Source organism: Rattus norvegicus, chromosome 12 (genome assembly GCF_036323735.1).
Source record: "Rattus norvegicus strain BN/NHsdMcwi chromosome 12, GRCr8, whole genome shotgun sequence".
NCBI lineage: Eukaryota > Metazoa > Chordata > Mammalia > Rodentia > Muridae > Rattus > Rattus norvegicus.
In genome coordinates, this window is record NC_086030.1 from 44,274,108 (window position 1) to 44,288,409 (window position 14,302).

At 51.2% G+C, this 14,302-nt stretch overlaps 1 protein-coding gene across 6 annotated transcripts in view; it reads right to left on the reverse strand.

Moving 5' to 3' along the window:
* Positions 1 to 1,903: 1,903 nt before the first annotated feature.
* Nos1 (nitric oxide synthase 1) overlaps positions 1,904 to 14,302 on the reverse strand; it is a 180,361-nt gene continuing 167,962 nt past the window's right edge. For 3 of the 6 annotated variants that reach the window (XM_039089060.2, XM_039089059.2, XM_063271041.1), the window contains one exon: positions 1,904 to 2,141. In XM_039089060.2, the coding sequence (XP_038944988.1) occupies positions 1,919 to 2,141 (223 nt within the window). In that variant the 3' untranslated portion in view covers positions 1,904 to 1,918. Of the gene's footprint in view, positions 2,142 to 8,354; positions 13,624 to 14,302 lie in introns of those variants that run through there. The other 3 variants (XM_063271042.1, XM_063271043.1, NM_052799.2) reach the window with 2 other exon arrangements.

Consider the following 14,302-nt stretch of genomic DNA (forward strand, 5'->3'; position numbering starts at 1 on the left):
AATCAACCAACCAATCAGTCAACCAACCAACCCAACCAATCAACCGATCTTTGCTGGAGAGATGGCTCAGTAGTCATGAGCACTGGCTGCTCTTCCAGAGGACCTGGTTCAATTCCCAGCACCCATATTTAGGCTCACAGCTGTCTATACCTATAGTCCTATGGGCTCCAATGACTTCTTCAGGTGTGCAGGTTTACATGCAGACAAAAGGCCTGAATACATAAAATAAAAGCCCAAGTCATGGCTGCCACAGACCAATCTCTGGACCAGACAGAACAATGGACTGTGACTGCTGACCTCTCCCTCTTGCACAGGCAGACCCCAGGCTTTGAAGGGCTGGGACATACCCTGTTTGGCGATCTTATCTAAGAAAGGGAATACTTACATAGGAGGTGTCAGTGCTTCCCAAGGGGGAGAAATTCCTGTTACAGTCCTTATTAGCTCCATGGTGCTGATATCCCTTCCTAGGAGATAGTGAAGCCAAGGAAAGCAGGGCTATCATCCAGCTAGGCTCAGCTAGCTACTGAAGCCAGGTGTGGGCACCCCTGTAATCCCAGGAGTTTGGAGGCTGAGAAGTTTGGAGGCTGAGAAAGGAGGTTTGCAAGTTTGAAGCCAGCCTGGGCTAACTAGTGATATTCTATTTAAAAAAAAGGGGGGGGGAAGCTAAGGGGGCTGGGGAGATAGCTCAGTAAATAAACTGCTTACAAGCATTAGGACCCAAATCCATCCCCAGAATCCATGTTAGAAATGAGAGGAGAGGGGTTGGGGATTTAGCTCAGTGGTAGAGTGCTTGCCTAGCAAGCACAAGGCCCTGGGTTCGGTCCCCAGCTCTGAAAAAAAAAAAAAAAAAAAAAAAGAAATGAGAGGAGAGCCTGGGGAGATGGCTCAGCAGTGAAGAGCATATTCTGTTCTTCCAGAGCACCGGAGAGCAGTTCCCAGAATCCACACCAGGTAGCTATGGGCTGCCTGTGATTCCAGCCCCATGAGATCTGACAACTCCTTCTGGCATTTGCAAGCATGTGGCATAGACATACACATGAATAAAAATAAAAAACAAAGTATTTTTTAAATTAAAAAAAAAGAAGGAAAGAAAAGTCAGATGTGGTGTTGAGGGTTTGGGAGTCCAGGAAGGTGGAGGCAGACAGGGGCGGTTCCCTGGGATTTTCAGGCCAGCGGAAAGGAATCGGTGTACTCCAGGTTAGTAAAAAACCATGTCTTAAAAAATAAGGTGCATAGTCCCTGAGGAATGAGAACTGTGTGTGTGACACACACACACACACACACACACACACACACACACACTACTTGCACATAATACCACCACAACCAACAAACAGCAAATCAGAGGCTAGGTGTGTGACTCAGTGTTAGAGTGTGCTTGCCCAGGGTGCACATGGCTGTGTGTTTCGTCAAAAAAAAAAAAAAAAAAAAAAATCACTTGAGAGCCTGGAGAGACGTCTCAGAGGTTAAGAACATCACCTGCTCTGGCAAAGGAGTTTGATTCCCAGCCTCCACGGCACATGGGTCACAGTACTGGGGGGGGGGGGAGGGGAGGGGGGTCTGATGCTCTCTTCTGGTCTCTGGGGGCAGTACACTTCAAATCCTTTCCCTGGGGAAAACATAAACACCTTGCATTCCTTCTCCTAAGTGCCCGAGGGCAAACTGAGTCACGATCGCACCAGATGGGGAAGGGGCAGGTTTATGGGCCTTTCTTATGAAGTGAGACAGGTGAGTGTTAAGCAGCCACACTGGATGGGCGTGTGCCCAGCGTGGATGATGAAACCCCTTTCTAGGTCTCCCTTCCTTGTATATTCTTCCAGGCTTGGGCCACCTACACTTAGGGCAGAATTGGATACACGTGGTTGGAAAGTGTGGCTGCAAGTGCTGGTCCCAGACCTCCCTGTCTCCTCCCCGCTCCTCATACAAGGGAACAGTCAACAAGGGCAGCTGGCAGGATTCTTTTTTTTCTTTTTTTCTTTTCTTTTTTTTTTCCAGAGCTGGGGACCGAACCCAGGGCCTTGTGCTCGCTAGGCAAGCGCTCTACTGCTGAGCTAAATCCCGAACCCCAGCTGGCAGGATTCTTGGTGATACCGTACAGCTGAACTCCTGAAGATGGCTGCAGCTTGGCTTCCAGAATAGCCCTGTATGAGACACAAGTACACACAAAATTAAAATGACAATCCTCTTAAAAGTTGGTCAAATGTTCTGCTGAGGTTTTCGAGGGCCTCTCTGGATCTAGAGAGCTACAGGGCTGGTCCAGCTAGCCCGACTTTTCCTTCCTGACTGGTCTGACCCCTCTCACCTTCCTCTTGTGTCCCTGAAGTCACCTTATGGTTGGCATCGTCCCACCATCCTATTTAACCTCCCTGCAGGTCTTCTCCATTGGTTTTGCCTTCCTTCCCCTGAAAGATGAGCCTTGCTGGCCAGAGTCTCCTCACTAGATTCTGACCGAGAGGATAAGAATCCCACAAATGACCAGTTGGATTATGTTATTGCACCCGAGGAGAACTAGAGTCTTGGAGGGTCAGGATTGAGCCGTGACATCAGGACAATGGTTCTAAACACCATGGATGAGCCCTGGCAACTGATGAATAGTCTGCTCTTGTAACGGTGAAAGAGACCTCTCAGGTGTGAGCAAGGCAGGAAGATTTAGACAGACATTAAGCTGAGTGGCCCGGGGCCAGTGTCATCACACAGTCCTCCAGGAGGAGTGGCAGGAGGGAAAAGGTCAGAGAAAAGCTCCGGTTGAGAAACGCTGGCTTGAGTGAAGCTGGCTGTGGGCCAAGGAATTTACGAAGCTTCCAGAAGCCAGAGAAAGCAAGGAAACACTTAAACAACAACAAACTCACCCAGTTCTCCCTCCTCCTCTCTCTTCCTTCCCCCCACCCCCTCCATTTTCTTTATGGTCTAACTGTGGAACCCAGGGCCTTATGCATACTGGCCAAAGCACTCTACTCTCCCTCTGAGATACATTTGTTTTAGCTCTCTAAGGCGGCTTTAGGGAATCAACGTCAACAAACAGGCTTAAAACAAAACAATGTATCAGGTCTTGGGGTGGGGGTGGGGCACACCTTGAATCCCAGCCCCCAGGAGGTAGAGGCAAGAGGATCTTTTTGGGTCCAAGGCCAGCCTGGTCCAGGGCTGCGCTTTAAAGAATTTATCTCAAAGAGAAACAAAAAAAGAAACAAAAATCTCCCGCAAAGCGCTTATCAGCTCTGGAAGCCAGAGTCCCCTAGTAAGTCTTATGGGACGGAAAAATGGGTGCCGATAAGCCACGCTCCTCCTGGGATGGTGGGATAAGAGCTCCCTGACTTTCCCAGCGCGTAGAGAACTCCCCCAGCCCTGTCTGTCAGAAATTTTCTCTCCGGGAGTGGGGAACTAAATAACCTCTGCCTCCTTTCCCAGGGTTGGAATGACAAACCAAACTTCCGACTCCACTGGAGACCCAGGGTGTTTGGGGCTGACTCACAGATCAATAGGTGAGGAGATGCAGGACCAGTGTTTGCACCTGGCATCCAACGGAGACGACGAAGCCATCCATAGTGGCTGCAATAGATGGACACCCTCGTCCGACTCGACTCCTTCTCTACCTATATACTCTAGCCCCTCCCCAGACTCAGGCTGTTTCCCAGTAGGGCAGAATGGCCTACAACTGGTTGGAAGGCTGGGCGGATACTCAGGTGAGGGTGTTATGACCCTCCCCATCTCCTCCCTGTATGAAGGAAGGTCAGCTGGAACCATCTTTCATGAGCAGGTCCACCTAAACTCCTGGAAATGGTGACAGTTTGGTTTGGAGTTTAGTCTTGCACCACACTGGGTTCAGAGCCTCACTCTCCAACCCTTGTTGCAATGGTGTGGCTGCTGAGGAGGAGATTTTGTTACTCAGCATTTCAGTGGCAAGAGGTAACTAATACACAAAGGCAGAGAAGCCAGGTTAATATATGCATAGAGAACATACGGCCAAGAGACCGGGACTGACAGGAAGGATAATGGGTACCGACTCTAGAAGTGAAGGAGTGAAGGGTTAATCTCAGTACTCCATCTGATGGGGTTTCAGGTCACCATGGAAACACACCTCTGGAAACATATGGGAGGGCTTAACTAGATTATGGTTTTGTTTTTTGTTTTGTTTTTTTGAGACATAAAGACCCACCCTAAATGTGGGGAGCACCATCCTGTGGACTAGGATCCCTTCCTGAATAAAAACAAGGCAGCATGCTTAGAGCCACTCTCTGGTTCCAATGTCACCAGCTGCCTCCTGCTGCCATGATAGACAGTACTCCCCAACTACAAGCCGAACCAACCTTTCCTTCCTTAGGTTGATTCTATAGTGAAGTGTAATGGAACTACTTTTTTTAAGATTTATTTATTTATTTATTTATTATAAATAAGTACACTGTAGCTGTCTCCAGACACACCAGAAGAGGGCATCAGATCTCATTACAGATGGTTGTGAGCCACCACATAGTTGCTGGAACTTGAACTCAGGACCTCTGGAAGAGCAGTCAGTGTTCTTAACCACTGAGCCATCTCTCCAGCCTGGAACTAATATTTTTTTTAAAGAATTATTCATTTATTATATATAAGTACACTGTAGCTGTCTCAGATACACCAGAAGAAGGCATCAGATCCCATTACAGATGGTTGTGAGCCACCATGTGGTTGCTGGGAATTGAACTCAGGACTTCTGGAAGAGTAGTCGGGTGCTCTTAACCGCTGAGCCATCTCTCCAGCCCCCGGAACTAATATTTAATAGTAGAAAGTGGGCCCGACAAAGATGGCAGATGGAGGCCAGGGGACGCTCCGCGCGCAGGGGTGAGTGTGGGGGCAGGGGAGTGGAGTGGGGGTTGGGGGAAGTGTTGTTCGTAAAGCCCTCAGGGAGGATCAACCCAGCAGAGAAGGTTTTGGTGGAGTTTGGTAGGAAAAAGGGGGGTTCAAGGTGCTGGCACCCAAGCGTGTGCACTGTGCGCGTTGAGCCGAGTGGTTGGCGCGCCCTCTCTGGTTCTCAGTGGCACTGGATGCCTTTGGCCGAAAGATCGTTCCAGAAAGGGAAACCTGGTGCAGTGCATACATTTTGGGGAACATGCTGCCATTGGGTTTACAGGCACAGGGAGGCTTCTCTCCTCCATCCGGCATGTACCGGAATTCGCTGCTGAAACTGCAGGAAGTGTCTCTTCAGAACTTTGGAAGCCAGATTCAGTCACCCGCGGTTAACACACACTTTAGCAATGGCCGATTCATCTCTGAGGCTTTCTTCCCAGCTGATAGCCGTCTTATCTGGTGATAATCTTGTGGGGGGGGGGTGAAGAGGGGAAGGGGGCGAGGATAACCTCGGGAAATCCCCCCGGGAAGTCTTCAAATCTTGCACACAGCAAGTTAAGGGTGGGCTGAGACAGCGAGTCTCAAGTCACAGGTTGGATTCTATACTGTTCAACTTGATTATAAATATGGTGTGTGTGTGTGTGTGTGTGTGTGTGTGTGTGTGTGTCGGGGGCATATGCACATTTGTGCATGTGTTTGCATGTGCCTGTGTGTTCCAATGACTATTGTATAGATAATATATATTATATACATATACATAATTCCTTTGAAGAAATGTCTCGCACTGTCTCTCCTGAACCTGGAACTCATGTTTTTCCGGGTAAGTTGGTGCCAGCAAGCCCCCATCCTCCTGTCTCTGCCCCTGCAGCACTGGCTTTACAGGGCACCCTTGGCTTGTTTCATGACTGCCAGGATGTGAATTCATACCCTCAAGGTTGCAAACATAGTAAATGCTCTTAACCATGGCACCAGCTTCCCACCCCTGTTCCTTGGCTTTATCCTTTCCGTGACTTTGCAAAGGGCGAAGTGAAGTGGGGGAAAACTCTCTCTCCCTCCCCCCTCTCCCCTCCCCCTTTCTCTCTTCTCACTCTCTCCTCTCTCTCCTCTCTCTCTCTCTCCCTCCTCTCTCTTCCCTCTCTCTCTCTCCTCTCACTCTCTCCTCTCCCCTCTCTCTCTCCTCACTCTCTCCTCTCTCTGCTCTCTCTCTCCTCTCTCTCCTCTCACTCTCTCCTCTCCCCCTCTCCCCCCTCTCTCTCTCCTCTCTCCTCTCTCTCCTCTCTTCTCTCCCCTCTCCTCTCTCCCTCTCCTCACTCTCCTCTCTCTCTCTCCTCTCTCTTCCCTCTCTCTCTCTCCTCTCACTCTCTCCTCTCCCCTCTCTCTCTCCTCTCTCCTCACTCTCTCCTCTCTCTGCTCTCTCTCTCTCTCCTCTCTCTTCCCTCTCTCTCTCCTCTCACTCTCTCCTCTCCCCTCTCTCCCCCCTCTCTCTCTCCTCTCTCCTCTCTTTCCTCTCTTCTCTCCCCTCTCCTCTCTCCCTCTCCTCACTCTCCTCTCTCTCTCTCTCTCTCCTCTCTCTTCCCTCTCTCTCTCTCCTCTCACTCTCTCCTCTCCCCTCTCTCCTCTCTCCTCACTCCTCTCTCTGCTCTCTCTCTCTCCCCTCTCTCTCCTCTCTCTTCCCTCTCTCTCTCTCTCCTCTCACTCTCTCCTCTCCCCTCTCTCCCCCCTCTCTCTCCTCTCTCCTCACTCTCTCCTCTCTCTGCTCTCTCCCCTCTCTCTCCTCTTACTCTCTCCTCTCTCCCCCTCTCTCTCCTCTCTCTCCTCTCTCCCCCCTCTCTCCTCTCTCTCCTCTCTCCCCCTCTCTTCTCTCCTCTCTCTCTCTTTCTCCTCTCTCCTCTCTCCCCTCTCTCTCCTCTCTCTCTTCTCTCTCTTCTCTCTCTCCTCTCTCCCCTCCCTCTCTTCTCTGTGTGTCCCTGGCTGTCCTGGACCAGGCTGGCCTTGAACTCAGATATACAGCTGCCTCTGCCTCCCAAGTGCTGGGATTAAAGGTTTGTGCTACATTGCCCTATTTATCTTGTTTTTTTGAGACAGGTTCTCATGTATCTCGGGCTTGCTTTAAACTTTGAGGGTAGTGGGGGATGACCTTTAAAATCTGATCCTCCTGCCTCCACCACCCAAGTTGCTGAGATTACCGGTGTGTGCCATCACACCTGTATACAAGCATATTTTTACTCCATGAATGGGAAGCCCATGTGTGTGTCTGTGACATGATACACATGTGGGGGTCAGAGGACAACTGTGTGCCATCAGCTCTCTCCCTCAGGTGGGTTCCAGGGACTGAACTCTGGTCAACAGTCTTGTGGCAAGTACCTCTACCCATCCAGTCACTCCACCCCCACCCCCCACCCTCCACCCCCGGGGGAAGCCCGTACTGTAGAGAGCAGCAGTTCTCAACCTTCATAAGGCTGCAACCCTTTAACACAGTTCCTCATGCTGTGCTGACTCCATACCATAAAATTATTTTCATTGCTACTTCATAGCTGTAATGTTGCTACTGTTACGAATAGTAACATAAATATCTTTGTTTTCCAGTAGTTTTAGATGACCCCTGTGAGAGTTGTTGTTTGACCCCAAAGGGGTCATGACCCACATGTTGAAAACCGCTGCTCTTCTGATCTCCGGTGACTTAACATGTTCTCACCCCCCGCCCCCAACACACATCCACACCCTCACATATCATATATCTTTGCCACCCTTTTCTTCCTTGATTTGTGCTTGTGAAGGTTCTGTTTTGGTGTAAACTTAAAATGGTCACCTGGTTGCTAGGCAACAGGAGCTCTCCAGTTGGGAGACATATCCTGTTCAGTTGTCCCTGGCCAACTCTCAGGCTGGACCTAGGTGTTAGGTGGGAAGCTGGCTAAACACGCAGATGTGGAGGCCTGATCCAGAGCCAACGCTACTGGGCCGCTGGGGGAAATTTCAGGAATTGGCTCTTTATACAGCCCATCCCCCTGAGAGGCCAGAGAAAAATCAGTGCTTCAGGGAGAGGCTGCTCACACCCAGAGGGAAATAAGCTGGGGAAATTGGTAGAGCCAGAAATCAGACCTATTTGCTTTCCTATTAAGACCCACTCAATGCCATCTCATTCCACCCCATCCCATCCCTTCCCTCCCTGTCCCATCCCTTCCTGTTCTAATCCTTCCTGTTCCATCCCATCCCATGGGATGTTGTGGAGGAGGATGGCTATATATGGGGACTGGAGACTTAGTCCCTCCCTCCATCCTGCCAGCATCCAGGAGTGCCCTAGTGATCATTTAGCTAAAGAATACAGTGGCCCACAAGGGACTGAAAGATAAAAATCAGGGACTAGTCTCCTGGTCCCAAATCAGGACCTGAGAATCTTCATTTTTCCAACACTACACCTGTACCTGCTGCCTCTGGTCTCAATGTGATCTTCCTGGATACCCAGCCCGTGGCTGTGGTAGCGGGATGTGTGACAGTCCAACACACAGTGGAACAAAAGACGCCAGCCGGCGGAGTCAGTCTGCATTTTCTTTTTAATAGTTTAACCATAATGCAAACAAGCATGAGTAGACTTTGTGTTGGATCCCATAGAATGAGAGGAAGAGGGTTATATAGAAGAGAGAAGCATGCGAGAACACAGCCTGGACAACCTCACGGAAGGCGGGCATGGCAGGCGGTTGGTGGCGGTGCTGGAGCACACGGGACACGTGGCAGAGATTAGCAGCTTAGAGATGCTGGAGGTGGGTGGGTGGGGCATCGGGTTTCTGACAGCTTATAGGTGTTGTGATGGAACCCAAGCTCTGCCCATTCTCTCCAGCCTCCCTGTAACCCCACAGTGAACACCTCTGGGTGTAACCTGACCCTAATGTCTTGGGACTTCAGCAGACAACTGCTGAGTCTGAAGTGGGTCGGTTGGTCGTACAGTCACAAGGACAACACAAGTGGGGAGACGGAGCTCAGGGCACAGACGGGGGATGGGGATAACCTTAGACCCAGCACGAGAGATGGTGCCTTGGAATATCTATCTTAAAAACACGTAGCCCACCCTCTGGATTGGGACCCTCCGCAAAGCTTTCGGATCTCGGTTGGGAGCAGGTAAGCAACCATTGAACCGAGGCAGGTTCTGCTGACCTCCTCCAGATCTGTAAGCGGACGGCCCACAGCATCAGGCAGACAGTTCTATAGCCCCTGAGACCCAAAAGCAAGGATTTCTTGGTCCAATGGTTGAAGGTCCCGCCTGCCTTCCCAGGGAACACTACTTTCTGGTGACCATTGTGGCTGTCACACATGGCAGGAGGTTGCTAGTGACATCTAGTAGGGGAAGGGTACAGATACTGTTCAATCAGCGTCCTGCAATACCCTGTAATACAAAGACTTCTTCAGCTCTGAACAACATGGCGGCCAAGGTTAGCGGGCTCCTGACTACAATCTCCTAGAGGTCAGTTCCCGTTCTGACTTGTCTAGGAGACAGAGGTGATCAGTTCCTAAAGTCAACCCCACTTCTACCTTCCAGGGACACCTCATTAGAAAAGGACTGACTGACTTGGGTCAGAGATGCCCAGTTATCCAGAACCACGCAGATATGTCTGAACCAAACAAATTCATAAACACGGCTGAGGCACTCTCACCCCCGGCATCACCCTTGTCTCTGATAGGTTGACTGTACTTTGAAGCTCATTTGACAAGAAGTGTTTCGGATTTGGGAATTATTTTTGATTTTGTAATATTTGCATATTCTTGACGAGATGTTTGGCAGGTGGGAGCTGCCTCTAAACATGAGATGCATTCATGTTTCACACAGACAGCCTGAGGCAATTTGTTTGCCATGCTGGGATGGGGTCCAGGACTTGGCATGCTAGGTGAGCTCTATCCTTGAGCTTCACGTCCAGTCTACGTATTCTTTTAAATACTTTTGTAGAGGAACTGAAGTTTTTAGTTGTGGTAGCCTGTTGGCACTCAAAACGCTTTAGATTCTGGAGCATTTTGGCACTGGGGATTAAGATGTCAGACTTGTAATAGAAAACAGATTCTCTGGGGTCCCTGGGTCTCCATGCTTGAGACATAGCATGGTCAACTTCTCCTCTTGGGTGCCTTTCCCTCTAGGTGGTGCCTGACGAGAGAGAGAGAGAGAGAGAGAGAGAGAGAGAGAGAGAGAGAGAGAGAGGGAGAGAGAGAGACAGAGACAGAGAGAGAGAGAGAGAGCGCAAGAGAGAGCACAAGAGAGAGCGAGCGTGTGAGTGCGCTAGCCTGGCCTCCTGGAACTCTCAAGGCTGGACCCTGTCCCTGAAGGCTGTCTGCATTGGGTCCCTTGGCTGAACTTAACCTGGAAGCCCACAGCTTCCAGTGAACAGGCTCTGTGTGGCTGTGTAGGTGTGTGCATGAGAGAGAGAGAGGGGGGTGGGGGGAAAGAGAGACAGAGACAGAGAGAGAGGAGGGAGAAGGAGAGAGAGAAGACAGAGTGACAGGTGACAGAGGGGGGTGAGGGAGAGAGAAAGAGAAGACAGACAGACAGACACACAAACCCACAGAGAGAGAGAGAGAGAGAGAGAGAGAGAGAGAGAGAGAGAGAGAGAAACAGACAGACAGAGACACCCTGCAGGGATGGGGGGTGTTCAGACATCAGGGTCAGAAACTTTCCATTTTGCCTAGGGCTAGAACAAAATCTTCACCCTTGCATCCTGAAGCAGGGGGCTTCATCAGGGAAACCGGCACCCTTGGTCCTGTGTTTTTTGGGCCAACTTAGCTTTCTCCCTTTGTACTGAGGCCCGATTCAACTTCCTTCTTCACCCAGAGGCCGGGATCTCTCTACTCTGTCTGTCTTCACTCTACCACGGACGGGTACCAGGTCTTGCTGATTTAGCCTAAGAATCCATGACTCTGCCTGCCTCTCCCCTCCCTCAGGCTAGTTATCTTGCTGCTGGGAAGCGGCAGGTGTAAAGGAAAGGGAAGGTGGAGGCTTATCAGAGCTTGGGTTGGTACTGTCCCGGGACATTCTCTTGCTCAGGTACAATCCGGAATCACCTTCTGCATAAACGGGGCAGCAATAGAATGTGGGTCAGGTCTGCTTGCATCATAGTGGGACCTAAATACCAGCCCCCCCCCCCCCCCCCCCCGCCTCCCAAAGAAAGGCACTGCTTTCTTCGAGGACGTGCAGGGAAGCCCTGCCACCTCCCGTGGGCTGAGCTCCTTGGGGACCACAGCCACAGGAACAGCAGAGAGTGTAAATGGGCAAACCTACTCTTGTGAAACAGTTGGAGCTACTGCGACAATGTAAACAAACAAGTTTACCCACTCGGTTCTCCTAGTCTAAGCCGTACTTTTGGGCTTGTTGCTGGGCTTGAACTAAAAACCACCAGCAGAGGGCAGTATTGACCCACCCCAGACGCCCACCTTTGCTTAGCCTTTGGATAAGCTGCTTAAGGCATTTTGAAAAAGGAGCGAAGTACCCGACTGACCCCCAGCCTCCTAGCCAGGAGCCAAGGAAGCTGCCTGTGTCAAGAGTTCAGATGTCTTTTAAAAATATTCTCTTTGCGGGTGGGGGTGGGGTTGGGGGAATAGTTCAGCCAGGAATGTGTGAGGTCCTGGGTCCCATCCCTAGCACTGATGAACAGAAGTCCCTCTTGAACCTGGTTATGTAACTGGTGTCTTTGGACTCTGGCAAATGACACGGGGCTTCCATCTGTCCACTCGCTACTGGCAGCACGGGGATATCCGGGGGTGGGGGTGGGGGTGGGGGTGGAGCCTGTCACAGAGTAGCGTTCCTTATTCAGAGGTGTGTGCATGCATCTTGGCTTGCAGAGAGAGAGGGCTCTTCAACGGAGGTTGGGCCTAGCGGTTCAGATCAGGGGAATAAACTACGTTTTAAGCGTCCCCAGAGGCTTGAAAGGTTGAGGAGAACGTCCCTGGGACTGTGTTTGGGGGTCTGTGTTTGAGGTCAGTAGGAAGTTACTGCCTTACCTTTGGGGTACAGAAGGTGGCTCTGGGGGTACTGAGGGCTAAGTCTCCACAGAGATGGAAGACCAAGTAGGAAACAGTGGTACTAAGGTAGGGCAGGTGTGAGATTTTAACTAGGACCAAGTTCCCATGCTAGTGATGGGACCTGGCAGGGTTGTCCAGTGCCACGGGAGACCTGTCTCTGATCTTGGGGGTGGGGACTGAAGGCTGGGGATGTAGCTTGGCTGGTAGAGTGCTGGCCTAGCACGCAGGAGGTTCCGGCTTTGAGCCTCTGGCAAGATCACAAACTGGATGTGGTAGGGTTAGGAATTAGAGGTCATGAGTTCAAAGTCAGCCTGAGAAACAGGAGACTCTGGGGGAAAAAGAAAGGAAAGGGAAGGAAGGAAAAGAAAGAAGACAGAGAAAAAAGGGGGTGGGGTTGGAGCCCTTAGGGTTTCGGGCCCCACAACTGTAAAGAATTTTCTATTTGACAGCCTTCATTTTTAACATTAGGAAAGCAGGCCCCAGCACGGTTTGTTTGGGTTTTTTCTTTCTGCCTCACACAACCAAACGGGGACACAGAACATGGGACCCCAGAGCTAATCTCTTGAGCCTGGGGACTCTGGGGGTTTCTTGACTGTCAGTACCATCTGATGTAACTTTTACTTATAGTAATAAGGAACCACTGCACAGCCTCAGAAGATGCTTACCTCCGAGAGCCAACGGGCCACGGCTAGAATTCTGTTGCCTATGCTGCTTGTTTTGGGGGAAGGGAACCACTGTCTAGCAGGAGGCATGAAAAGCAGATACCCTATTCCTCCCTGACATCCGTCAAGGCTCCAAAGCACTGAGAAAGGCCTATCCACTCGATTAATGAAGATGAACTTGGAAGGGTAACCCAAGTACCCTTGGTGGCAAAGACCTTACTCCCAGCATGCTTCCTGGTACAGTATGGCTGCTGGGCCCAGAGCTAGGGTTGCCTGGGAAAGACAGCTCAACATCCTGTTGGCCCCAGCTGGGGTTGGTGAGAATGGAGAGGAGCTTGGCCAATCCACTGTCTGGTGGATTTCCCAGACAGACCTCTGCCGAGAGGGTCAGACTCTGAACACCTTGGATTCTGTGGTTGGCTCCTCCATAGGGACACCTCCCTCTCCACGTGCGCCTGTCTCTTCTGTGCTTAGTAAGGGGGCCTGATGTGCTTCCGGGAGGCTGACACAGGCCTGTCATGGTGGACGTGGGAGGGATTAACAGTATCTAGGAACACGTTTCGTGGCACTGAACATCCTCTGAGAAGGCAGTGGAACCACAGGTCAGGTCAGCACGCATGTGCAGGCAAAAGGACAGAGAATGATCTAGGACACTCCTCTCTCTCTCTCTCTCTCTCTCTCTCTCACACACACACACACACACACACACAAACACACCATCATAAAAAGAGGGTGGAAGGGGGCTTAAGTGGCCAAGGGACTGGTTCAGGGTGACCTGAGGCCCAGCGCCAGCCACCTTCAGACCCCAGCAACAGGAGCAACAGCCATGCACCGCAACCTGCCCTTGGCAGCAATCGGGTGGGGGTGGGGAGGATGCGGTTTTGTGAGAGCCACTGCAGGGTACAAGGGTGATGCATCGTAGCCCAAGAGTCAAGGAGAAAACCCAGGGGTGGGGTTGAGAGAGCCCAGAGCAGGAAGAAGGACCAGGACACAGCAACAGGACAAGAGGCAGAGCAGGGCCACTCGGTTCAGCCGTGTGTGTCCGAATTTAGTCAACCTGCGGCCGCCCTCACTTGGGCACTTGGGGCAGCCGCCCCACATCGCACGCACGGGGGCAGGAGGATCCAGTTAGGAGCTGAAAACCCTGTTGGATGGAGAGAAGGTGTTAGTGGCAAGAAAACCAGGCTCCTTGGCTTTCTTTGGGGTGATCAGGGTGTGACAGTGGGGTGCGTCTGTAATCCTAATGCTGGGGAGACAGAAGCGGAAGGAAAGCAAGTTCAGACCAGCCGGGGATGTACAGACTCTGCCTCGAAAAGCAAATCATAAACAGACCAGCAGCCTTGAGGGCGGGAGAGATGTCTCAAGAGTTCAAAGGTCCTTGCTGCTCTCCCAGAGAACCTGAGTTCCGTTGCTAACTCCTATGTGGGGCAGTTTACAATTAACCCAGACTCTCCAGGCACCTGCAGGCGCAGGCACACACACACACACACACACACACACACACACACACACACACACACACACACACACACACACAGATACACACGCAGCAATAATGTAAACTGAATGGACTGAGTATGGAGACAGCTGAGCTGTCTGAAGGAGAGACAGCCACTCTGACTGGGAAAGAGAGCCAGGTCCCACCTGCTTGAAGGGGAAAGGGGAAGGCAGAGGGCAGAGAGAGGGCAGGGGATGAGGATGGGGGCAGGCATCAACACACTGTTTATCTTGCTGCATCCCAGAGGAGAAGGTTTAAAGAATGAGACTCCACACCACTGCCTCAGGCTGCTTCCAGCAATTCCTAAAGGCTGAGTGGAATTGTC